Here is a 24,993-nt window from a genome sequence, read left to right as displayed (position 1 = left end):
ACTGGAAAAGGTCAGTTTTCATTTCAATCCCAAAGAAAGGCAATAGCAAAGAATGTTCAGACTACCACACAACTGCACTCACTTCACACGCTAGCAAAGTAATTCTCAAAATTCTCCAAGCCAGGCTCCAACAGTATGGGAACCAAGAACTTACAGATGTTTAAGCTGGATTTAGAAAAGGCAGAGGAACCAGAGATCAAATTACCAACATACATTGGATCATAAAAACACAAAAGTGTTGCAGAAAAACATCTACTTCTGCTTCATTGACTATGCTAAAGCGTTTGACTGTGTGGCTCCCAACAGACTGTGGAAAATTCTTCAAGAGATGGGAATACCAGATCACCTTACCTGCCCCCTGAGAAACCTGTATGCAGGTCAAGAAGCAACAGTTAGAACCAGACATAGAACAACAGACTGGTTCCACACTGGGGAAGGAGTACGTCAAGGCTGTATATTGACATCCTGCTTATTTAATTTATATGCAGAGTATATCATATGAAATGCCAGGCTGGATGAAGCACAAGCTGGAATCAAGATTGCAGGGAGAAATATCAATAACCTCAGATATGCAGATGACACCACCCTAATTTCAGAAAGCGGAAAGGAACTAAAGAGCCTCTTGATGAAGGTGAAAGAGAAGAGTGAAAAAGCTGACTTAAAACTCAACAATCAAAAAACTAAGATCATGGCATCTGGTCCCATCACTACATGGCAAATAAATGGGGGAAACTATGGAAACAGTGAGAGACTATTTTCTTGGACTCCAAAATCACTGCAGATGGTGACTACAGCCATGAAATTAAAAGATGTTTGCTTCTTGAAAGAAAAGATATGGCAAAGATAGACAGCATATTAAAAAGTTACAGACATTACTTTGTCCACCAAGCTTCATCTAGTCAAAACTATGTTTTTCCAGTAGTCATATATGGATGTGAGAGTTAGACCATAAGGAAGGATAAGCATCAAAAAACTGATGCTTTTGAACTGTGGTGTTGTAGAAGACTCTTGAGAGTCTCTTGGAAAGCAAGGAGATAAAAACCAGTCAATCCTAAAGGAAATCAATCCTGAATATTCATTGGAAGGACTGATGCTGAAGCTCCAATACGTTGGCCACCTGATGCAAATGTCGACTCATTAGAAAAGAACCTGATGCTGGGAAAGACTGAAGGCAGGAGGAGAAGGGGACAATAGAGGAAGAGATGGCTGGATGGCATCCCCAGCTCGATGGACATGAGTTTGAGCAAGCTCCAGGAGATAGAGATGGACAGGGAGGCCTGGCGTGCTGTAGTCCACGGGGTCGCAAAGAGTCGGACACGACTGAGCGAGTGAACAATGACCTCTCACTTTTTTTTTTTTTTTTTAGTTGGAGGCTAATTATTTCACAACATTTCAGTGGGTTTTGTCATACACTGATATGAATCAGCCATAGATTTACACGTATTCCCCATCCCGATCCCCCCTCCCACCTCCCTCTCCACCCGATTCCTCTGGGTCTTCCCAGTGCACCAGGCCCGAGCACTTGTCTCATCCATCCCACCTGGGCTGGTGATCTGTTTCACCATAGATAGTACACATGCTGTTCTTTTGAAATATCCCACCCTCACATTCTCCCACAGAGTTCAAAAGTCTGTTCTGTATTTCTGTGTCTCTTTTTCTGTTTTGCATATAGGGTTATCGTTACTATCTTTCTAAATTCCATATATATGTGTTAGTATGCAGTAATGTTCTTTATCTTTCTGGCTTACTTCACTCTGTATAAGGGGCTCCAGTTTCATCCATCTCATTAGGACTGATTCAAATGAATTCTTTTTAATGGCTGAGTAATATTCCATGGTGTATATGTACCACAGCTTCCTTATCCATTCATCTGCTGATGGGCATCTAGGTTGCTTCCATGTCCTGGCTATTATAAACAGTGCTGCGATGAACATTGGGGTGCACGTGTCTCTTTCAGATCTGGTTTCCTCAGTGTGTATGCCCAGAAGTGGGATTGCTGGGTCATATGGCAGTTCTATTTCCAGTTTTTTAAGAAATCTCCACACTGTTTTCCATAGTGGCTGTACTAGTTTGCATTCCCACCAAGAGTGTAAGAGGATTCCCTTTTCTCCACACCCTCTCCAGCATTTATTGCTTGTAGACTTTTGGATAGCAGCCATCCTGACTGGCGTGTAATGGTACCTTCATTGTGGTTTTGATTTGCATTTCTCTAATAATGAGTGATGTTGAGCATCTTTTCATGTGTTTGTTAGCCATCTGTATGTCTTCTTTGGAGAAATGTCTGTTTAGTTCTTTGGCCCATTTTTTGATTGTGACCTCTCATTTTTTAAGAGGAAAAATCCAATTGCAAACAAATGCTTGTTTGTAAAAAATGAGCCAATTTTCATAAAGTGATAATACATAACTTGGCATAGACCAAACAGCCAAAAACAGACATATGCTATGTTCTTGCTTTACTTTTATTTCAGGCGAGATTTATTTTGCTTTAAGAGTAATTTATGGCAACAACATATAAAGAGAATGTAACTTCTCATTCCTGAAATCTCTCTATTACCTTTGATAAAAATGTCTCTTAGTACCAAGGTTTGTATGAAAATGGCTATAATAAGCCACAAACCATGCTTTAGTGGTAATAGAAAGACCATTTGAAGAAGTGAGGGTGCCACTCTGACTTGTTTTCCTTAGCTAATGAGAAATACCACATGGTGGTTTGGTCATGTTTGCAACTGCAAAAGACTTCTTAAAAATAATCTAATTGCTACTGACAGGCCTGACAGATGTCACTGAGTTCTGTCCAGTGGTGCTGTAACTGACAGAATAAAGCCAGGGATATCCCACACGTGGCTGGGGAAACCATCAAAATCTTGTACCCATCTCTACACCAAGACAGGAGTGTACGGCACCCTCATGGTGCTCAAATATGGTCATAAACCATAGAAACTGTCACAGTTATCACCACCACACATTCCAGAAAGGAGGAATGGAAGACACAGTCAGCTGGAACTGGGAGGGCAGCCAGTCCTACGGGCACCAGAGCTATAGGCACAACTTGATAGGGCTGACACGCTCAGGGAAAATAAACAGAGCAAGCTGCCTTAAGTACATAATTCAAACCGGACTACAAACTAGCTTTTAAAATGTGCAGGTCTGCCCTCCTACTGTGTTTCATCTCTCCTACTGAAATTCTGTCCTTCCACCTATGTTACTACCTATGTATGCCCTCCTTCAAGAGTCACTCATATAGATCAACTCTGTTCCTGATGCTGCAAAAGAAAACCAGTTACACAAGATACCCATTTGCATGAAATGGCCTAATAAGAATCCAACGCATGGATGGAGCTAGAGACTGTCATACAAAGTGAAATCAGACAGACAGAGAAAGGTAAGCATCATATGATATTGCTTATATGTGGAATCTAAAAGTATGATATAAATGAACCTATTTACAAAATGTGAGTAGAGTCACAGATGTAGAAAACAAACATGGTTAAGGAGAGGAGGGATGTACTGGGAGACTGAGACTGACATGTACACACACTGTTATCTAAAACAGACAACAATCAGGATCTACTGTTAGCACAGAGCAAGAGTCTGCGCAATGCTCTCTGCTACTCAATACGCAGTATGGGGAAAGAACCTGAAAAAGAATGAATATATGTATCTGTGTAACTGAATCACTTTGCTGTAACCTGAAACTAATATGACACAGTAAGTCAATGTATACTCCAATAAAAACTTTAAAAGTAAATTTTTAAAAAAGAAGCCAATGCTATGTAGAGCCATCTCCTGATACCACACCTGTTCCTCTAAGCTCAGCGTTTCTCGGCCTTCCACTGTTCACATTTTGTGTCAAATAATTCTTGTTGTGGAGGCTGCCTTTTGCATTGTAGGATGTTTAGCATCATCTCTGGCCTGTACCCACCAGAAGCCAGTAGCACCACCTCCCACATGTGATAACCAAAGCTATCACAACAGTGCCACCACGCCCCCTGGGGAATAAAATCAACCCAGCTTGAGAACCACCATTCCAGGTAACAGTATACAATTCCTAGTGAAACCATTAATGGATTTTAAAAGAGAAAAGGAAGGAAAAACACTGTAAAAAGCACAAATAGAAATAAAAGGCAGAGGTTGAAAATAATTTTAAAGATGGTCATCAGTAAGCTTCTAAAATGTGGGTAAGGACTTAGGATTGAATTTCTTCTTGAAGAAATAGTTAAGAAACATATTCTCAATCTGAGTTTTCCTAAATGAATGTGCTGGTGAATCTTCATTTCTCTGGTGAACAAACACTCACCATGAGCAGCTATGCATGTGCTTAGAAGTAGAGAGAATGCCCTTGAACTTTGCAATCAAGGTTTCCAGCCTAACTCCATCATTTCAAACCCTATGTATGGCACTGAACAAGTTATACCATCTCTCCATCAATTACTCATATGCAGAGTAGGGATAATCATGGTCATTCGTGGAGGATTACTATGAGGATAGAGAGAGAGAACACACCTGGGACAACACATATTACAAGGCAGACAAATAAGGAATATTTTTGCCCTTCCTCCTTGTGGGGTTTAACAAGGAAAAAGAGCTGTAGTTAGCAGGGATCTTGGGATGGCAATTTCTTCACTTTTAAAGGTAACTGACTTGAAATAAAACATCTGTTCAGGAACAAGACCACTGAGGGGAAAGGAGCTCTCCCCAGGAGACAGGGTAACAGAGGCAGGTGAATTCAGAAAGCTTGTGACTTGGCTCCAGTCCCTTCTGGGGAACACAAAGGCGTGATATACCATTTAATCATCCTTCTCACTTTCTTTTCCTTTTTTTAAATTTTACAAAAATTTTCATTAGTTCTTAAACAGATTTCATAGTGTTTTTAAACTTACAATTAAGAAGTTATTGGTAATATAGCATTATCTTAGCATATCATACACTTTAAAATGCTGATTAAAGTGTTGTGCCTAACATCTAGGACTGTCTTTTAATATAGACTCTTTTTTAGACTCAGGAACATAGCAAAATTGATGCAAAGTACAGAGTTCTCATATGCCCCTCCCCACACACAGCCACTGGCTCCCCCACCATCAACATCACAAACCATTTTGTGGGTTTTGACAGATAGAAAATGACATGTACTATTTTAGTTTATATAGTTTAGCTGCCCTAAAAAGTCCTCTGTGTTCAGCCTATTCATCCTTCCCTCCTCCAAGTCCCTAGCAAATACTGACCACTAAATCTTTTTACCATCTCCATGTTTTTTACCTTCTAAAATGTTCATGTAATTGGAATCATACAGGATGCCTTACCAGTCTGCTATTTACTAACTGTAAAACCCAGGGCAAGTTATTTGACTTTATGTGCCTTAACTTTTTCACCTGTAAAATGAAAATACCATCACCTAACTTACATGGTGTTCTGATCAGGAAATAAGATTATTTATGTAAAATATTTAGCTGTGCCCCAACTGGTCTCAATAAATGGTAGTAGCCAATATTACTATCGACATGTCAATGACATAACCAAATCCTAATTAAAATACCACAACCAAAACAACTTTGGTCTGGAAGATAATCAGAAGGCTGTATCTTGTTAAGTCTCATTTACATACCTACTATAAACAGTACCAGAGTTTTACTCGTTCGAGGGTCCTATGAATGGCAGCCATCAGATCATTTTCCTTAAGTTTCCTTTCACTTCCTCTGACTAGGGCTACTCAGAACCATGAAAAGCAGTTTGAGCCACATAAGCTTCAGCCACAAATCATGTCCACTTTTGTTCACTTAGAGAGGTCTACAGGAAAGATATCAATAGTCAATTTTCTCAATAGTGAATGCTACTCCTGTGTGAAGGCTTTGATTCTAAATCTTTTTCCTACACAATACACCTTGGTGATATACATTCTCATCTCTATTTGTAGTTTCACTAGGATCATGACTGAGTTACCAGACAGTCTACAATTACTGACTCAGTGTCCACTATGTACAGGTTGTGTGCTTGCTCAGTCCTCTCCAACTCTTTGGGACCCCATGGACCGCAGACCACCAGGCTCCTCTGGCCATGCAATTTTACCAAGCAAGAATACTGGATTGGGTTGCATTTCCTCCTCCAAGGGATCTTCCCAACCCAGAGATCAAACCTGCATCTCCTGCTTCACTCGCATTGGCAGGTGGATTCTTCACCACTGAGCCACCGGAGAAGAAACACAATGATGAACAAAATGCATATACTCTTTATAGTCTGGGAAATTAACTGCCTAGAATGGTGTGTTCTCTGACCTTTCTTTAACACCCATTTCACATTATGGCATGCACACCTGCTCAGTCATGGCCAACTGTTTTGCCACCCTATTGACTGGGGCCCGCCAGGCTCCTTTGTCCATAGGAATCTCCAGGCAAGAATACTGGAGTGGGTTGCCATTCTCTTCTCCAGGGGATTTTCCCCACCTAGGGATCAAACCAGTGTGTCCTGCGTCAAACCAGTGTGTGCCTGCATAGGCAGGCAGATTCTTTTACCACCTGGGAAGCCCCCTTTCACATCATGACCGAGTAATATATACGTGTGTGTTTGTTCATACATAAAAACAGTGACAGACCTGACTAAAGGTTTCATGAAATGATGCTCTCACACTGTTTGCTTCTCTAATCTAGTTGTGGTTTGTGTACATGCTGCTTGTGACCCCACATTACACAAATATCGTGGTCAAAACCCACCACTGGGAATACTGTCATCCATATGTTGTGCCAGGCCTTCTTTCTGCCCCCTGCCCTTTGAGCAAGGTAAAAGCAACATCGAGTCCAATGTGAACACACAACAGAAGCTTTAGTACACTTGACAATACATTTTCCTCTGGAAAAAAATAAAGTGACAAGTCTACATTTTTTCTCATGCAAAGATTCTATATTAGATGTTGTTGTTCTGATGGAAGACAACCGACAATAATAAAGCCCCATAGAATTCTGATGATCTTCTTGTTTATTCCAGGAGGAAGAGAATGGCCAGACTTGGTGCCAAATGGCCTCCAAAACATCAGGCAATCCAGCCAACACCTTCCATTCCGGCTGTCTTGGGGCATTGAAACTGTCGTAAGAGAAACACTTGCAGACATCAGTTGCTATCACTTAGTTAAACTCTGCAGGACAACTCTTCCCAGAACAAAAGGCAATAAAACTTTATTAATGCTGATCTTACTTACATGAAATTTGGCATAAAAACTTTAAACAATTTGTAGCCACATCTACCTTAGCTAGTCTAAGAAGAAAGAGGACTGATAAGCAAATTAAAAGCAAGAGGATTTTAAGAAAAATGTTTACCCATTTGAGGGAATAAGCTCATCTAACATCAAGGAGCATGCAGGATGATCATAATAATGCAATAAGTCCTTACAAATCACTTTTATCTATTTGCTAAGGCAGCTTTGGCAGGACTTGTAATTAGCAAAACAGTCAAACTTGTTCAGAATGTAATTTGTACTTTAATAAAGCTGCATTTATTTTAAAATAGGCTGTGATTCAGAATAACATTCAAAATTTTAATGAGTACCTGAAATCATTCTGTGTTAGTAAGCTTCTACAGTATTATACAATTATTATTAATTTTTGGCTGCACTGTGCAGCTTGTGGGATCTCAGTTTCCCAACCAGGGATCGAACCTGCACCACAGCAGTGAAAGCCTATATTCCTAACCACTAGGCCATCGGGGAACTCCCAGAACTTTAATAATTGTTTCTTTGTTGTTGTTGTTGTTGCACTGGGTCTTTTTTGCTTTGCATGTGGGCTTTCTCCAGCTGCACAAGCAGGGGTTACTCTTCGTTCCAGTGTGACAGCTTCTCATTGTGGTGGCTTCCCTTGTCGCTGAGCACAGGTTCTGAGGCATCCTGATTCAACAGTTGTGGCATGTGTGCTCAATAGTTGCAGTTCAAGGCTCTAGCGCACACACTCAGTTGTTGTGGCGCATAAACTTAGTTGTCCCGCAGCACATGGAATCTTCCCAGACCAGGGATCGAACCCGTGTCCCCTGCACGGGCAGGCAGATTCTTATCTACTGCACTGCCAGGAAGTCCCTTAATTCTTAAATACTGCTCTCACAGGAACAAACCTCAGGTCTTTCTATGGAAAGCAGAATTTCTATTCTTCTAAATCCAACAGTTGGAGAGATTTTTATTTTCTTCTACTCAAAATAAATTTATGCTATACAGTAGAAATACTATGTATTGCTTTATTTTCCTAATCATGGCCCCCATTAAGACAATCCTAGGCTTGCCTATTTGAATGTCCAATTGCCTATGTAAATTTAAGATACTGAATCTTAAATTCTTAGTTCTTTTTGACTGAGGATTCAATCTCCCAATGATTTCAAACACTTGGGAATTTTTTTTTAAGGTTTTATAGTCTCTGAGTTTATATCACAAAACATGTACTTCCCCAAAATGCCCTGCTCACTAAATGACAATGTTCCTAGTACATTTTCCACCATATTCTCTATGGTTAAAGGGAATGAAGAAAGGTAAGGGGGAGGATAAGGGGAGAGAAGAAGGGGGTAGAAGGGTGACATGGAAGGAAGAGGGGCAGATGGAGGGGACAAACACAGGACAGTCTTGTACCCTAAATGACATCTCACACAGGCACTGAACAATGAGGTCATTGTCACTCTAAACTCACTCACGCTGACTGCAAAGAGGATAGACACTTAAAATTAATGAATCTATATAGATGCAGTTCTTTAGAAACCAAGATGGACATTGTTCCAGAGAAGTGGCCACTGAAGGATCCTGCCTGTTTTCCAATAGCGGTCATCTTCCATCCATTCCCTTTTGAACACGTGGTCTCCCTAGTGACTAAATCATGGCATTTCCATATCAGACGGTGAGATTTTTGTTTCCCAAACTCAACCTTAAGAACCACCAGGGGAACTTGTTAAATATACGAATTTCAAGTCCCATCCCAGACCTACTAAACCAGAATCTCTAGTGTGTTAGTTGCTCAGTCGTGTTCGACTCTTTGGAGCCTGCCAGTTGCTCTGTCCATGGAATTCTCCAGGCAAGAATACTGGAGTAGGTTGCCATTTCCTTCTCCAGAGAAGAATCTTAAGTTTCTTACATGATGGCAAATTCAGGAGGCTGGCTTTCTGCCTTTCTGCCGAGCAGGATCCTACCAGCACATCAATCCAAAGAGTCATACGGTTACTCACACAGCTGCTCCGACAAAGGACTGATGACTTGGAAAATAAAGTTTGGACAGGACTACTTGAAAAACGCAGGACTAATTCCCATAAGGTAAAGAAGGGGACAGACTATGGTAACAGTAGTCATGAAAAACATTTGTCTAGGCTCAAATATTCAATCAATAAGCATCATAAATCTAAAAGTGAAATACAATACAAACACATGGCTGCGCTGTCTCTCTGGCACACAAATTCCAAACCTTCACATCACCATGGGACTTAGAATTTAATAATCATCCAAAACATGGCATGAGTCCCTAGACACCTTCATATTCTTTGGTCTCCTGAATAATAATAATTTGGAATAAAGAAAGCTTAAAATTAATAACACTAACTCTTTTCTCAACAACATTCAGAGGTTAAGAAAGGGTCAGATAAAAAAGCAAATAATTACCTTCTAAAGTGCCTCCTGCCACTTGACTTTTACTAAATACAAACTATAGTCACACCAATTTCATCTCTAAATCAGACCATTTAAAAAATATATGGGAATACACATATCAGGGATGTAAGCCAAAATGTGATTCAGCAGCTGCGTGTTTAAGTACTAAGGGCAAATCAAGTCAATTCTGAAGAGTAATTTCCTCTGAGGAACAGTTTTTTTTTTTTTTTTTCTTTCTTCCTTGAGCTCAATCTCTCTCTTTTGGCACATTCTGCTCATCATTCAGTATTGTGTACATTTATGGCACTTCATAAATAACAAAAACCGAATGATGTCTTTAGACCTAGGCCTTCAGGGATCAATTCTTAGGCACAATTCCAAAAGTTAACTTTAACCATGTGGAAATTATGCTAAATGCCCTCAAATGTACTGCTGAGATAGTTATTTTCATAGCAAAATGTATCATCACAGTGTGGAATAGAGTTGGCCACTGTGAATGGGTTAAATGGATCCATGACCAGAAACCAATCTAAAACATTATCTTAATCTATTCAATCCATATTATGTAACATCTCTAAAGCTGCAACCACATTTTAAATTTTAAAAAATGAATAAAATGAATAATTCTCAGTTTCCCACGATGGGGGGTGGGGAACTGTAGCATGGATAATGCAAGAGAATAAGCCATCCAAAATTATCTGAGATTGTTGTAATATTCATGTTTCCTTGGGGCTTTTCTTTAGGGACTGATCAAATTACATTTTTATTAGGCTAGTAATGAAACTCATGTCATTCTTTAAGTAAAAATACGTGACAACACGGAAGGAGGCTCTAGTTCATGTTCAAATTCCAAATTTTTCAAGTGGCAGGCCAGGGATTTTTGAACGGCTGCAAACAACCAAATAGGGAGGCAGCCAGCTAGTGGCAGCTTCTCCTTCTGCATGATGAGTATAGCACATCTCAGCACACTGGAGATAGATATATCCTATAGCACTTGGCAAATGCAAGAATCCTACAAAGTTGTGGAATTCCACTTGGAAATTCACTATGTTTTTTTAGGACTGTTTAGCATTATAAGCTTCCCTTTTCTTGCCACCATGGTCACAAATATTGAAAGTAACAAAGTCAGAGTGTCAACAGGAATTCCAGCCCACAGAAGTCCAGATAACAACAGTTGCAACGAGTTGTAAAATAACTTACATTCCAAGGGATGAGTAGCTCTAATAAAATGAGATTAAAAGAAGGCAATCTGGATGACCAGAAACAAGAAAGCTGACAAATCTTGCAGTGTTCAGCATCATTTAGCAATAAAGGTCACAGAGAGAAGGGGGAGCAAATGCAAAACTCAAAAGCAAAAACAAAAAAGCTAAACCACAACAGACAAAGCTCAGCTCACACCACTGTTTTCTGAATTGCTTGGTGATGGTTCTCCATTATCTTCTAGTGACTACAGGCATCTTTTAATGAAGTATATGCAACAAAGTTTCTTGACACTGAGGTTACACCAAAAAAAAAAAAAAAAAGCTATCCATAAAAGTATACACTGTCAGATTATTTGAAAATACTATGTAATCTTGGAAGGAAACTAAGGGTCCTATGCTTTCATTTCTGACAATCCATGCACCAGTAAGTGTCCTCTAGGTTAAAGCAGAGAAACAAACAGACAAGGAAAATGCTTGGCCTAAAAGGGAAATCCTGTGTGTTCTTTGCTGTGTGATAGATGAAGAGGAGAAGCAGCAGTCAGGAAAGGAAATCTAAGTTCCTACCAAATTGGAGGTGAAAATAATCAGCTGTTAAATCTGGTACATAAAAAAGAAGTCTAAAGTGTAAACAGAGGGAGTCTGTGTGTTGAAAACACATTATTAGGTGTGGGGAGTTACAATGACTCATGGCCACTAGATGGTCATCCTTGAAATCATAAGATGCTACAATAATCTTCTACAATAACATGTCTATTATTAGAAAATACTTTAAAATATTATTCTGTTGTTGAATTAGAAAGTTATATGTTATTTTGCATTATGATAATCTTTCCCAAATACTGCTATGTAACAAATATTTGGGAACAACTATGATAAGGATAAAGGTTGATTTTAATCCCCAGGAAACCTGCGGATATTCCACAGTCTGCATTATCACCACCACCAATTTCTCCATCTCACATGATTTACCTTTCTTGGATTTGGCACCAATCTTCAGTTTTGATGGCCAAGCAATCTGAGTATTTGTTTCCTCCATGATCTGCAGCAAAAATTTAGAGAAAAATATTGATTCAATTAAGAACTTGCATTTACAGGTAAGATTTTTTTCCGCATTTAAAAAAAAAATTATCTTCAAATCCTTGTCCATCACATTGTTGCAACAAAATGACCTCTTTTTAAAACAAAGCAAAAACAAAATAAAACCTTGGCGGGGGTGGAGGGCATGCATTTTAATAAGCCTTTAATCTATTAGAAATAGTCAAGTATATTTGTTACTCCCAGCATTCCTCTCTGTGACGCTCCAGAATTTTAACTTGTTGCCGAACCACCCAAGATGCTTGTGCTGAGTAAAATTCCCCCATGACAATCACCAGTGGATTGCAACACATCAAACACGATCCTTGTAATACAAAATGACGTGGGTTAGGCCTTACAAAATGAACTGGTGTTTTTTTTGTTGTTGTTTTTTCCCCTGGAGAAAATAAACCTGCTTTGGGCACATTTGTGTTTCATTAAAACTGACGAAAAGCCTCTAAACAGGACATCACATCATAAGGCTGCATTTCCCATCATCTTTTGCCTGATCTGGGATGGCATTTTTGCTACAGTTCTTTCCCACTTCCCAGGCAGCTAATACTGGCCAGAAGGACTGGAGACCCACTGTGCAACAGCCCAAGGACAAGTGATGCAGGCAAGGTATGCAGAGCAAAGGAAGTCCACAGTAAATGAGGGAAGACTGAATCACCAAGAAATGCCCACCCTTTCTATTATCACACAAATTAGCCTAGACTATTGTCAACTTTCATACCATGAATATAAAATTCACTCAACAAATGAATAAAGCCAACAAGTGACCAAATTCATAGGCAAATGACAGCAACTACCACTTGTAAGTCACTTGAGTGGGATAATATTTAATTTTTCATATGGATTTAGAGATAACTAAACAAATTAATGGCGAAGGCAATGAAATGCATGAACAACGTAGTTAATTAAAAGTACCTCTTCTCCCTCTGTATTGGCTATGTTCTGGGCATAAGGCTAAATGGTTAACATGTTAGCATGCATCATTCTTCATTTAATCCCCTTTATCACAGCAGCAAAGGGCTTGCAGCAGATGTTTCAGGCTGGCAGCCCACAGAGACATGTTGTCCACCCTCTATAAGGTTTTTAAAAATCTGAGCCAACATTTTTAAATCTGGGAATTTCACAGAGACATTCAGGCTTCTGCTTCTCTGGAAAATGTGGCAGAGTTAGCAACCGGAGCCCACACCCCCACATGGCAATGCTCAGCTGGCCCTGAGGACCAGATGCCCCCTTTATCCAGGGTCAGGAGACCCTGGGCTGTCCGCTCCACCAACTCCCACTGGGTCTCCCACAATGAGATCCCAAGCCGCTTGCCCTTCTTGTCATTGTGTATTACTCACTTGCCATTTATCACGGCGTTTGCACTTCTATACCCATGTCTCTATTTAAAACTGAAAAACAAAACTAAAGTCACACTGTCTTCACAAAGTTGAGGGGCTGCCCTGGCCCTGCAGGTGGGCAAGTTCATTGCCCCAACTCTCCAGATCCAGCCCCTGCCTCTACTCCTCCTATCTATGCTATCCTATTCACGGGTTTCATTGTCTTCTCCATGAAATAAGAGAATGTATTTCTAAACAAGTTAGAAATATGAACTTATTAATTTCTAAACTTAACTCTAAATCCATATTTTAAAAAGAATTTTATTGGAGTTGATGTGCAATGTTGTGTTAGCGTGAAGTGTACAGCAAAGTGAATCAGTTTCACATGTATCTACTCTGTTTTAGATTCTTTTCCCATATAGGTCATTAAAGAGTATTGAGTAGAATTCCCTGTGTTGTACAATAGGTCCTCAGTAGTTATCTATAACTACCAAAAGACAAATATCATATGATATCACTTCAGGGCCCTACGCCCCCCTCCACCTCTCCCAGCTTCGCCCCAGCCCCGGCACATGCACCACCCCAACCACCTCTCTGTGTTTATCTTCCTCCTAACCCTTATCACAATCTGAGATTCTACTTTCTGTGTTTCCTTGTTTCTTAACAACTTCTTTATTAAGTATTATAATTATGGCACTGAAGTAGGTTTTTGATAAATATTTGCAGGTTGTTAAAACCAATCAGTCTGACTCTACCAGAAAATTACTAGAGCTAATCAATGAATATAGTAAAGTTGCAGGATATAAAATTAACACACAGAAATCCCTTGCATTCCTATATACTAACAATGAAAAAACAGAAAGAGAAATTAAGGAAACAATACCATTCACCATTGCAACAAAAAGAATAAAATACTTAGGAGTATATCTACCTAAAGAAACAAAAGACCTATACATAGAAAACTATAAAACACTGATGAAAGAAATCAAAGAGGACACAAACAGATGGAGAAACATACCGTGTTCATGGATTAGAAGAATCAATATTGTCAAAATGGCTATTCTACCCAAAGCAATCTATAGATTCAATGCAATCCCTATCAAGCTACCAACGGTATTTTTCACAGAACTAGACCAAAGAATTTCACAATTTGTATGGAAATACAAAAAACCTCGAATAGCCAAAGTAATCTTGAGAAAGAAGAATGGAACTGTAGGAATCAACCTGCCTGACTTCAGACTCTACTACAAAGCCACAGTCATCAAGACAGTATGGTACTGGCACAAAGACAGAAATATAGATCAATGGAACAGAAAAGAAAGCCCAGAGATAAATCCACGAACCTATGGACACCTTATCTTTGACAAAGGAGGCAAGGATATACAATGGAAAAAAGACAATCTCTTTAACAAGTGGTGCTGGGAAAACTGGTCAACCACTTGTAAAAGAATGAAACTAGAACACTTTCTAACACCATACACAAAAATAAACTCAAAATGGATTAAAGATCTAAATGTAAGACCAGAAACTATAAAACTCCTAGAGGAGAACATAGGCAAAACACTCTCCGACATAAATCACAGCAAGATCCTCTATGACCCACCTCCCAGAATATTGGAAATAAAAGCAAAAATAAACAAATGGGACCTAGTGAAAATTAAAAGCTTTTGCACTACAAAGGAAACTATAAGTAAGGTGAAAAGACAGCCCTCAGATTGGGAGAAAATAATAGCAAATGAAGAAACAGACAAAGGATTAATCTCAAGAATATACAAGCAACTCCTGAAGCTCAATTCCAGAAAAATAAATGACCCAATCAAAAAATGGGCCAAAGAACTAAACAGACATTTCTCCAAAGAAGACATACAGATGGCTAACAAACACATGAAAAGATGCTCAACATCACTCATTATTAGAGAAATGCAAATCAAAACCACAATGAGGTACCATTACACACCAGTCAGGATGGCTGCTATCCAAAAGTCTACAAGCAATAAATGCTGGAGAGGGTGTGGAGAAAAGGGAACTCTCTTACACTGTTGGTGGGAATGCAAACTAGTACAGCCACTGTGGAAAACAGTGTGGAGATTTCTTAAAAAAACTGGAAATAGAACTGCCATATGACCCAGCAATGCCACTTCTGGGCATACACACTGAGGAAACCAGATCTGAAAGAGACACATGCACCCCAATGTTCATCGCAACACTGTTTATAATAGCCAGGACATGGAAGCAACCTAGATGCCCATCAGCAGATGAATGGATAAGGAAGCTGTGGTACATATACACCATGGAATATTACTCAGCTGTTAAAAAGAATTCATTTGAATCAGTCCTAATGAGCTGGATGAAACTGGAGCCCCTTATACAGAGTGAAGTAAGCCAGAAAGATAAAGAACATTACAGCATACTAACACATATATATGGAATTTAGAAAGATGGTAACGATAACCCTATATGCAAAACAGAAAAAGAGACACAGAAATACAGAACAGACTTTTGAACTCTGTGGGAGAAGGTGAGGGTGGGATATTTCAAAAGAACAGCATGTATACTACCTATGGTGAAACAGATCACCAGCCCAGGTGGGATGCATGAGACAAGTGCTCGGGCCTGGTGCACTGGGAAGACCCAGAGGAATCGGGTGGAGAGGGAGGTGGGAGGGGGGATCGGGATGGGAAATACGTGTAAATCTATGGCTGATTCATATCAATGTATGACAAAACCCATTGAAATGTTGTGAAGTAATTAGCCTCCAACTAATAAAAAAAAAAAGAAAAAAAAAAAAAACAATCAGTCTGCATAAATTCTAAAGCATATTTTCAAACGTGTTAGACACATTTTTTAAGAGAGGTCCTATATTCTATATAGTATGGTGGTTAAAAGGCCAGTCTTTGTCAGCTGTCTAAAGTTTTTATCCCTACTCTGTTCCATCCCAGCTGTTTGAGGAATAAAGAAATCTACTTCCTAAGGGTGTTACGGACATTCATTTATCCAGACAAATCTGTGCTTGCTGTGTGCAGGGTCTAGACAGCTTTTACTTTGCAGAGACAGACAAGAAAGCATTGCTTTCTCCCTGCAGCCCCTGGAAACCACCATTCTACTTTCTCTCTATTTTGACTCTGTGTTTCTCATTTAAAGGGAAGCACACAGTATATGTATTTTTGTGGCTGACTTATTCCATCTAGCATAATGTCCTCAAGGTTTATCCATGTTGTAGTATATGTTAGAATTTCCTTCCTTTTTAAGGCTGGATAATGTTCCATTGTATATATAAGCCACATTTTGCTTATCTATTCATCCAATGATGGACACTAGGGTTGCTTCCATATTTGAGCTACTTTGAATAGTGCTACTGTGAACACGGTTGATCGTTGTACAAATATCTCTTTGAGTCCCTGATTTAAGTTCTTTTTGATATGTACCCAGAAGTGCTAAATCGTATGTTAATTCTATTTTTACTATTTTGAGGAAGTATCATAGTGTTTTCTACAGCAACTGTGCCATTTTATATTCTCACCTATAGTGCACGAGGGTTTCATTTTATCCACATCCTTACCAACACTTGTTACTTTCTCTGTGTGTGTATGTGTTTTGATAGTAAGCTATTCTAATGGGTATGAGGTGGTATCTCATATCAGTACTTTTGATTTGCACTTCCCTAATGATCAATGATATTGAGCATCTTTTTATACACTTATTAACTATTTATATATCTTTGTTGGAGAAATGTCTTTTCAAGTTCTTTGCCCATTTTTGGATGAAGTTATTTGTATTTTTTGTTGTTGAGTTTTAACATGCTGGTTTTTAAACTAATCTCTGGCAATGGGAGTGGCAGCACTCTCAGATAATTGTGTTGACATTTGGATCCTGGTTAGGCAACTTACAATGTCACGTTGCATGGAGAAGATTGTGTTCAGTTTAAACATGTCTAAGAAGCTAGTGAGATACCGAGGTGAAGATATGCTTAAAAGGCTATGTGTATGGGTCTGGATTATTAAAAAAAAAAAGAAAAAAAAAGAGTAAGAGGAGGTTTCACTTTGTAATAAGTTCTTCGACCATGGGACAATGAAGCTTTTAAAGAACTATCTGGCAGGTGAGACAGCAGTGCCCACCAAGTATTCTAATTGCCTCCTGCATGTCCCAGCTCCGTTTGAGTTTGGCAGAGACGTACACATGGTCATGGTCAATGAGCTGTGGGGGAAGTAGCGTGTTTTTCTTCTACGCCAAGGCAGTAAAATATTGATGTAGGGTTCTTCCTGTTTTTCTCCCAAAGGGAGACTCAGGAGGCCATGGATTCCAGATGGGCAACTATAATATGGAAGCGCCTCCGTTTAGCTCAGGTCCCTCAGTGTGTAGAATCAAGCCCCTTGACAACTCACACAGGCCATTCAACATGAAAGAGAAATGAAGCTTTTTTATATTCATCCACTGAACACACTCCGTTTAGAGTTGTTGCAATAGCATCGCCTGCATGGAATTTTATCTCTTTGATGTCTCAGGGACACTATTATAGAGCTGCTGTTGTGTTATGTTGATCTTTTATTCCTTAACAACATCAGTGCTATTGGAGGTTACTGAGCTAAGTAAGATTGTTGACTTTGAAAAGATTAAAATGAGCGGGGTGGGGGGGGGGGTGGTAAAATGTATTGTCTAAAAAAGCCTATAATGTAGATTCTTGTAACTGGAATTAACCAGGCATGTGAAAAATCAGAGGCTAGGAAATTAACAGTCAGTGCTTGGTAACTTGATTTTATTACATGTATCAATAGTGTTATGTTTTCCCCCATTTATATACTGTTACACTCAAGTTATACAACAATTAGAGTGAACTAACTCTGATAGTTCAAGTTTAATAAATCTCTTCAGTTACCCATGATGTCAGAAAGAGATTTGGTTAATCTTTCTAAGGAATAAAGGGATACTTGGAGAGTGAAAAGTCTCAAGAATCATAGGTCCTTATGTCCCAGGGGAACCAAAAACCCAGGTTTTTACTAACACAGATCATCAGAAATAATGGACTCATACCCCATGAAAGGGCTTCCCAAGTGGCTCATCGGTCAAGAATCTGCCCGTGATGCAGAAGACGCAGGAGAAACCATGAGGCCGATCCCTGGGTTGGGAAGATCCCCTGGAGGAGGGCATGGCAACCCACTCCAGTATTCTTGCCTTGGAGAATTCCACGGACAGAGGAGCTGGCAAGCTACAGTACATGGGGTCACACAGAGGTGGACACAGCTGAAGCGACTGAGCATACATCCCGTGAAAATTCTCCATGGTTTGGAGCACAGATTAAGAAATGAGAACCATGCTTTTTCCCCCACAAAATGTTGTTTACGTTATTGAAATAGGTGCCAACATTTAGAAATCAGATTTAACATGAAAACTTGGCTTGTCTTTAAAATTGGGGGTGGGGCGTGTCCCCTTTCCCCATGCTGGTGCCAGCCATAGGCTGGAAGAGAAATGACAGAAGTTAGGCTTCCTGCTGTCCATAGCCTACACTTGGCCCAACTTGCCATTCACTGTACTTAGCCCACAACTCCAGACATTTTGGTTGGAGAGTTTTTTCCCCTATTATAATACAGCTGTACCCTGGGAGAAGGAATCTTGTCAGTGATTCAGAATTTACTTTCACTTCATGAATTTTCACTCAGTTCATTTATTCTGACAAGCATACTTCTCAAAAATATCATATTTTGTACGAGTTAAAGAGACTTGGTAGATGAAATGGCTGTTATCTGTGCTACACCAGGGCTGTGTAATTGGAAAATCTCACATAAAGGGAACGTTTTCTGTTCCCTTCATAATTTCTTCCTCATCACTGCTAACTACTTTACCAATGCTTATTGAGATCCTAATAGCATATGATATCACTTATATGTGGAGTCTAAAATATGACACAAATGAACCTATCTATGAAACAGAAACGGAATACAGGATATAGAGAACAGTCTGGTGGTTACTGAGGGAGTGGAGGGTGGGAGAGGGCTGGATTGGGAGTTTGGGATTAGCAGATGCAAATGAAGAATGGATAAACAACAAGGTCCTACTATAACACAGGGAACTATATTCAATATCCTATGATAAACCATAATGGAAAAGAACCTGAAAAAGAATGTATATGTGTATAATTGAGTCATTTTGCTATAAAGCAGTAATTAACATTGTTCTTCAACTATACTTCAATAAAAATAAATTTTAAAAAGTTTAAAAATATAAAGTTATCTAGACCGTACACCCACGAAAAAGATCAAAATACAGCTGTTGGCTACCAAGCGCCCAACTCATTTATGGGATTGGTAATCTCAGCAAAGAAATAAGCACTATAACGTTGTCACACCAAGGTGAGAATGGGGATGGGATGAGAGAGCTGAACTTTGCCTGGGAAAGCTGGAGGAGTTTTCACAGTGGAGGGCACATTTCATCTAGGTTTTAATTGATAAGTAAGAGTTCTTTTTACTTTCTGAAATAAATGAGCTCTAACTTGCCTATAGTGTGAATAGTTTAAAACCCCTTATCTGTGATTTTCAGTGGGGCATTAAAAAGTAGTCTTCACCTTGTATAGTAATGTGGGACCCTAAAAACAACCTTGCAGACTGAAACTGTGCAAAACCCTTTTAGTAATCAATGGAAAAATGGAATGATCTGCAACCTTTAAAAAATTTTGTCACCAAACATTAGAAAAAATCTCTTCCTATCAATCAAAAATTATAGGAAAATGAAAAATAGTAAAATTAATAACTATTCAGAACATTGTATTTAAACATTAGAAACACAGAATTATTGTGTTTCATTTCTTTGTAAAATCTTGTCAAGTTGCAACAGCACTGCTGCTGCTAAGTCACTTCAGTTGTGTCTGACTCTGTGAGACCCCATCCCTGGGATTCTCCAGGCAAGAACACTGGAGTGGGTTGCCATTTCCTTCTCCAATGCATGAAAGTGAAAAGTGAAAGTGAAGTCGCTCAGCCATGTCCAACTCTTCGGGACCCCATGGACTGCAGCCTACCAGGCTCCTCCGTCCATGGGATTTTCCAGGCAAGAGTACTGGAGTGGGGTACCATTGCCTTCTCCGTGCAACAGCGCTAGGTGTCTTTTTATTGCATAACTTACAGTATTGAGATAGCATCTTTTCTGTGCCTTGAATTATCATAGTCTTAAGTCTGAATCAAATTCCAACAGCGTATCCTTTGTACTTTCAAAGTTGTGAAATTTCTGAGTTTTTTTAAATAATTAATTTTTGTGCTGAGTCTTCATTGCTGCACAGGCTTTTCTCTAGCTGTGGTGAGCGAGGGTCATTCTCTAGTTATGCATGGGTTCCTCATTGTGGGGCTTCTCTTGTTGCAAGCATGGGCTCTAGTCGTGTGGGCCAAAGTAGTTGCAGCGTCCGGGCTCTAGAACAGTCTCAATAGCTGTGGTGCACAGGCTCAGCTGCTCTGCGGCATGTGGGATCTTTCCAGATCAGGGACCGAATGTGTGTCTCCTGTATTTCCAGGTGGATTCTTTACCACTAAGTCACCAGGGAAACCCCCTCCCAAAGTTGTTGTTGTTGTTGTTGTTGTTGTTTTTAATGTGAGTTATTTGGCTGGTATCATCTCCTTTGGGACATCTTCATCCTTTTTGTCATGACTGTGTTCATTCTTTGATGTTGTCACTTTTGTCTTTGCTAAGTTCCTCTGGTTGTGTTATTCAGAGTCTCCCAAACAGCATCAGTGTCAAAATTCTCACTGTTAGCTATTGATACTATCCCCATTGATACTGGATTTAAATTACAGTTCCAGCAGTATAATATTTTGCTTCTTTGCTTCACTTTCATCTTTGTTGACCAGTTTTCACTTTGGGTTATCCATTTTCATGTCCTTTGGTTTTATCACTGGAAGACAGAAAGTCAGCACCATTCCTTGCTTTGCTGTCTGTGCGTGAACTGATTACAGATGTCTTGTGAGTAACCACAAACAGACTTTGAAAGAAGCAGCGTGACTGGTCACTGATCAAGCTGAACATCTGTTACATATGTAGTGATTTGTGTACTGAAGAGCTGGCAGGGGAATTTCTATCTGATGCAGCTACTCAAAATCACAGTGACTAGACTTTGGTAACTGGAATGCAAACTTGTGCTGTTGGGGGTTTGGTGGTGTTTAACTGAGCTGCTGTTGTTCAGTTGCTAAGTCGTGTCCAACTCTTTGCAATCCCATGGACTACAGCACTCCAGGCTTCCTGTCCTTCACCATCTCCCAGGACATCTCATCCTCTCTCATCCCTTTTCCTCCTGCCTTCAATCTTTCCCAGCATCAGGATCTTTTCCAATGAGTAGACTCATCACATCAGGTGGCCAAGGTATTGGAGCTTCAGCATCAGTCCTTCCAATGAATATTCAGGGTTGATTTCCTTTAGGATTGACTGATTTGATCTCCTTGCTTTTCAGGGAGCTCTCAAGAGTCTTCTCCAGCACCACAGCACCACTATCTGAACTGTGGTAACTAAAATCTGTGTATCAAAACAGTGCAAAGCCAGGACTGTCTCTATGGATATCTTTTTTTTTTTTTTTTTTGGCTGTGTGGCATGTTAGGTCTTAGTTCCCAGACTGGGGATTGAAACTGCGTGCCTTCAAAGACAGAAATATAGATCAATGGAACAGAAAAGAAAGCCCAGAGATAAATCCACGAACCTATGGACACCTTATCTTTGACAAAGGAGGCAAGGATATACAATGGAAAAAAGACAACCTCTTTAACAAGTGGTGCTGGGAAAACTGGTCAACCACTTGTAAAAGAATGAAACTACAACACTTTCTAACACCATACACAAAAATAAACTCAAAATGGATTAAAGATCTAAATGTAAGAACAGAAACTATAAAACTCCTAGAGGAGAACATAGGCAAAACACTCTCCGACATAAATCACAGCAAGATCCTCTATGACCCACCTCCCAGAATATTGGAAATAAAAGCAAAAATAAACAAATGGGACCTAGTGAAACTTAAAAGCTCTTGCACAACAAAGGAAACTATAAGCAAGGTGAAAAGACAGCCTTCCGAATGGAAGAAAATAATAGCAAACGAAGCAACAGACAAAGGATTAATCTCAAAAATATACAAGCAACTCCTGCAGCTCAATTCCAGAAAAATAAATGACCCAATCAAAAAATGGGCCAAAGAACTAAACAGACATTTCTCCAAAGAAGACAGACAGATGGCTAACAAACACATGAAAAGATGCTCAACATCACTCATCTGATAATGAAATGCAAATCAAAACCACAACGAGGTATCATTACACGCCAGTCAGGATGGCTGCTATCCAAAAGTCTACAAGCAATAAATGCTGGAGAGGGTGTGGAGAAAAGGGAACTCTCTTACACTGTTGGTGGGAATGCAAACTAGTACAGCCATTATGGAGGACAGTGTGGAGATTCCTTAAAAAACTGGAAATAGAACTGCCATATGACCCAGCAATCCCACTCCTGGGCATACACAACAAGGAAACCAGATCTGAAAGAGACACATGCACCCCAATGTTCATCGCAGCACTGTTTACAATTGCCAGGACATGGAAATAACCTAGATGCCCATCAGCAGATGAATGGATAAGAAAGCTGTGGTACATATACACTATGGAATATTACTCAGCCATTAAAAAGAATTCATTTGAATCAGTTCTAATGAGATGGATGAAATTGGAGCCCATTATACAGAATGAAGTAAGCCAGAAAGATAAAGACCAATACAGTATACTAATGCATATATATGGAATTTAAAAAGATGGTAACGATAACCCTATACGCAAAACAGAAAAAGAGACACAGTTGTACAGAACAGACTTTTGGACTCTGTGGGAGAAGGCGAGGGTGGGATGTTCTGAGAGAATAACATTGAAACAAATATACTATCAAAGGTGAAACAGATCACCAGCCCAGGCTGCATGCATGAGACAAGTGTTCAGGGCTGGTGTATTGGGAAGACCCAGAGGGATAGGATAGGGAGGGAGGGAGGAGGGAGGGGGGATCGGGATGGGGAACACATGTAAATCCATGGCTGATTCATGTCAATGTATGGCAAAAACCACTACAATATTGTAAAGTAATTAGCCTCCAACTAATAAAAATAAATGAAAAAAAAAGAAAGAAACTGCGTGCCTTGCACTGCAAGTGTGGAGTCTTAATCACGGGACCACCAGGGAAATCCCTCTCTGTGGATGTCTTGAGTGGGTATTCCCACTCTTTGTGGGAGGTTCAGCTGAGTTCCCGTGTGGCCCTCGTTTGTGTCACTGTGACAATCAAATTACTTCTCACATTCTCCATACATGCGTGGGGTGGGGATTCCTCCCTGGGTTGAGCCATTCTGGGGCCACCTCTGGGTCACTATGTCATTAATCAGAATGTGAGGAGCAGCCAGTCTGCCACTGGTGAGCACTTCTGTGTTCACAGCAGGGTTCTGACAGCAACCTCCCCCAAGTATGTGGTGCCTTCCCTTCCTTCATAAGCCAGGTGAGCAGAAATCACCCTTGCCTGTCGCTTATTGTCAAGCTGGGCTTTACCACATGCCTACTGCTGCCTAACCTCTTTGAATCTTGCTTTCCTCATCTGTTAATTAAAAAAAAAAAAAAAGGTTTCACATACCGGATTTATAAGATTATCCTGAGTACATGGAAAGTATATGTTAACATCAGGCAAATGTGAGCAGATGTTCTGGGGAAGATGAATAACTGAATCATTGAGATACGTTTCTTGGATTTAAAATGAAATATAACAAAGACCTCTAATGTCTCAGCAAAATCAATATCCCCAGCTTTTATTTATTTTGACACACCGCATGGCATGCAAGGATCTCAGGTCCCCAGCCAGGGATTGAACTTGTGTCCCCTGCAGTGAAAGCTCAAGAGTCTTAACCACTGACCACCAGGAAGTCCCCTCCTCAGCTTTTAGACACCCCCTCATGTGAGACTTCACTGGTTTTCCAACTCCACTTTTCAGTGGCTTCGAGTTGCTCTTTTCTCACTTAGCTCCCTTCATGGTGAAGTTCAGCAAACTGACTCATAATCTGTCAGTACATGAAGTGACTTCAAGCAGCCTCCTCTGTGAAGGTGGACCTTATTTCTCCATTGATATTAATACAGGGAAAATAGAGCATACAGGAGTTGGTCTCTTAGAGAAGCAGGCTGCAGGTGGTGCCCAGCTGGTAGCCATTTTGAAGGATGAATTTTCAATAGCTTAGAGTATAAGTGTCAAGCATTCTTTTCCTGGTTCAAAAATAAATATTTCAAGTAAAGTCAGCATAAATAGATTTGTCTCGGGTTGATCTGAGATGCTGATTACTTACCTGTGGATTTTTAGCTTTATGTCTGGATTGAAGAATTTGGTGAAATAAGCACATTAGTAGAATGTTGTTGGTTTAGCAAAGGTTTCCTTCATCTGTAAGATATTATCCTATAATTGCTTCAGACTCTCAGAATGTGTAGTATAGTGAGCATTTGTAGACATGTTCTCTTTTCACATGGTGTACTAATGTGGAATTTGTTGGAGAGGGAAAAAAAAAAATCTATGACTTGTTATTGAAGAATATAAATGGAGATTATTTTTATCATGAATGAAGCTACTTGTAGAATCTGATTAGGTTATCTTGTTTATTTTATTCTAATTTTGGCAAGTTATTTAAGGAAAGTGAGATTATTTAAATGATTCCATGTACATCTGTGATGACATTTTTTCAATAGCTGATAGAACTTTCTTCCAATCAAAAAAAGCTTCCATATTCCAGCTTATATAAATGTTACCTTCCTTTCTTTCCCTTATT

General features: G+C 39.6%; 1 protein-coding gene across 3 annotated transcripts in view; it reads right to left on the bottom strand.

The window, feature by feature from the left end:
* BICC1 (BicC family RNA binding protein 1) overlaps nucleotides 1–24,993 on the bottom strand; it is a 368,187-nt gene that overhangs the window by 165,052 nt on the left and 178,142 nt on the right. For all 3 annotated transcript variants that reach the window (XM_061161565.1, XM_061161567.1, XM_061161568.1), the window contains one exon: nucleotides 11,767–11,836. In XM_061161565.1, the coding sequence (XP_061017548.1) occupies nucleotides 11,767–11,836 (70 nt within the window). The remainder of the gene's footprint in view (nucleotides 1–11,766; nucleotides 11,837–24,993) is intronic.

Source organism: Dama dama, chromosome 15 (assembly GCF_033118175.1).
Source record: "Dama dama isolate Ldn47 chromosome 15, ASM3311817v1, whole genome shotgun sequence".
Lineage (NCBI taxonomy): Eukaryota > Metazoa > Chordata > Mammalia > Artiodactyla > Cervidae > Dama > Dama dama.
This window is presented reverse-complemented; position numbering and strand designations above follow the sequence as displayed.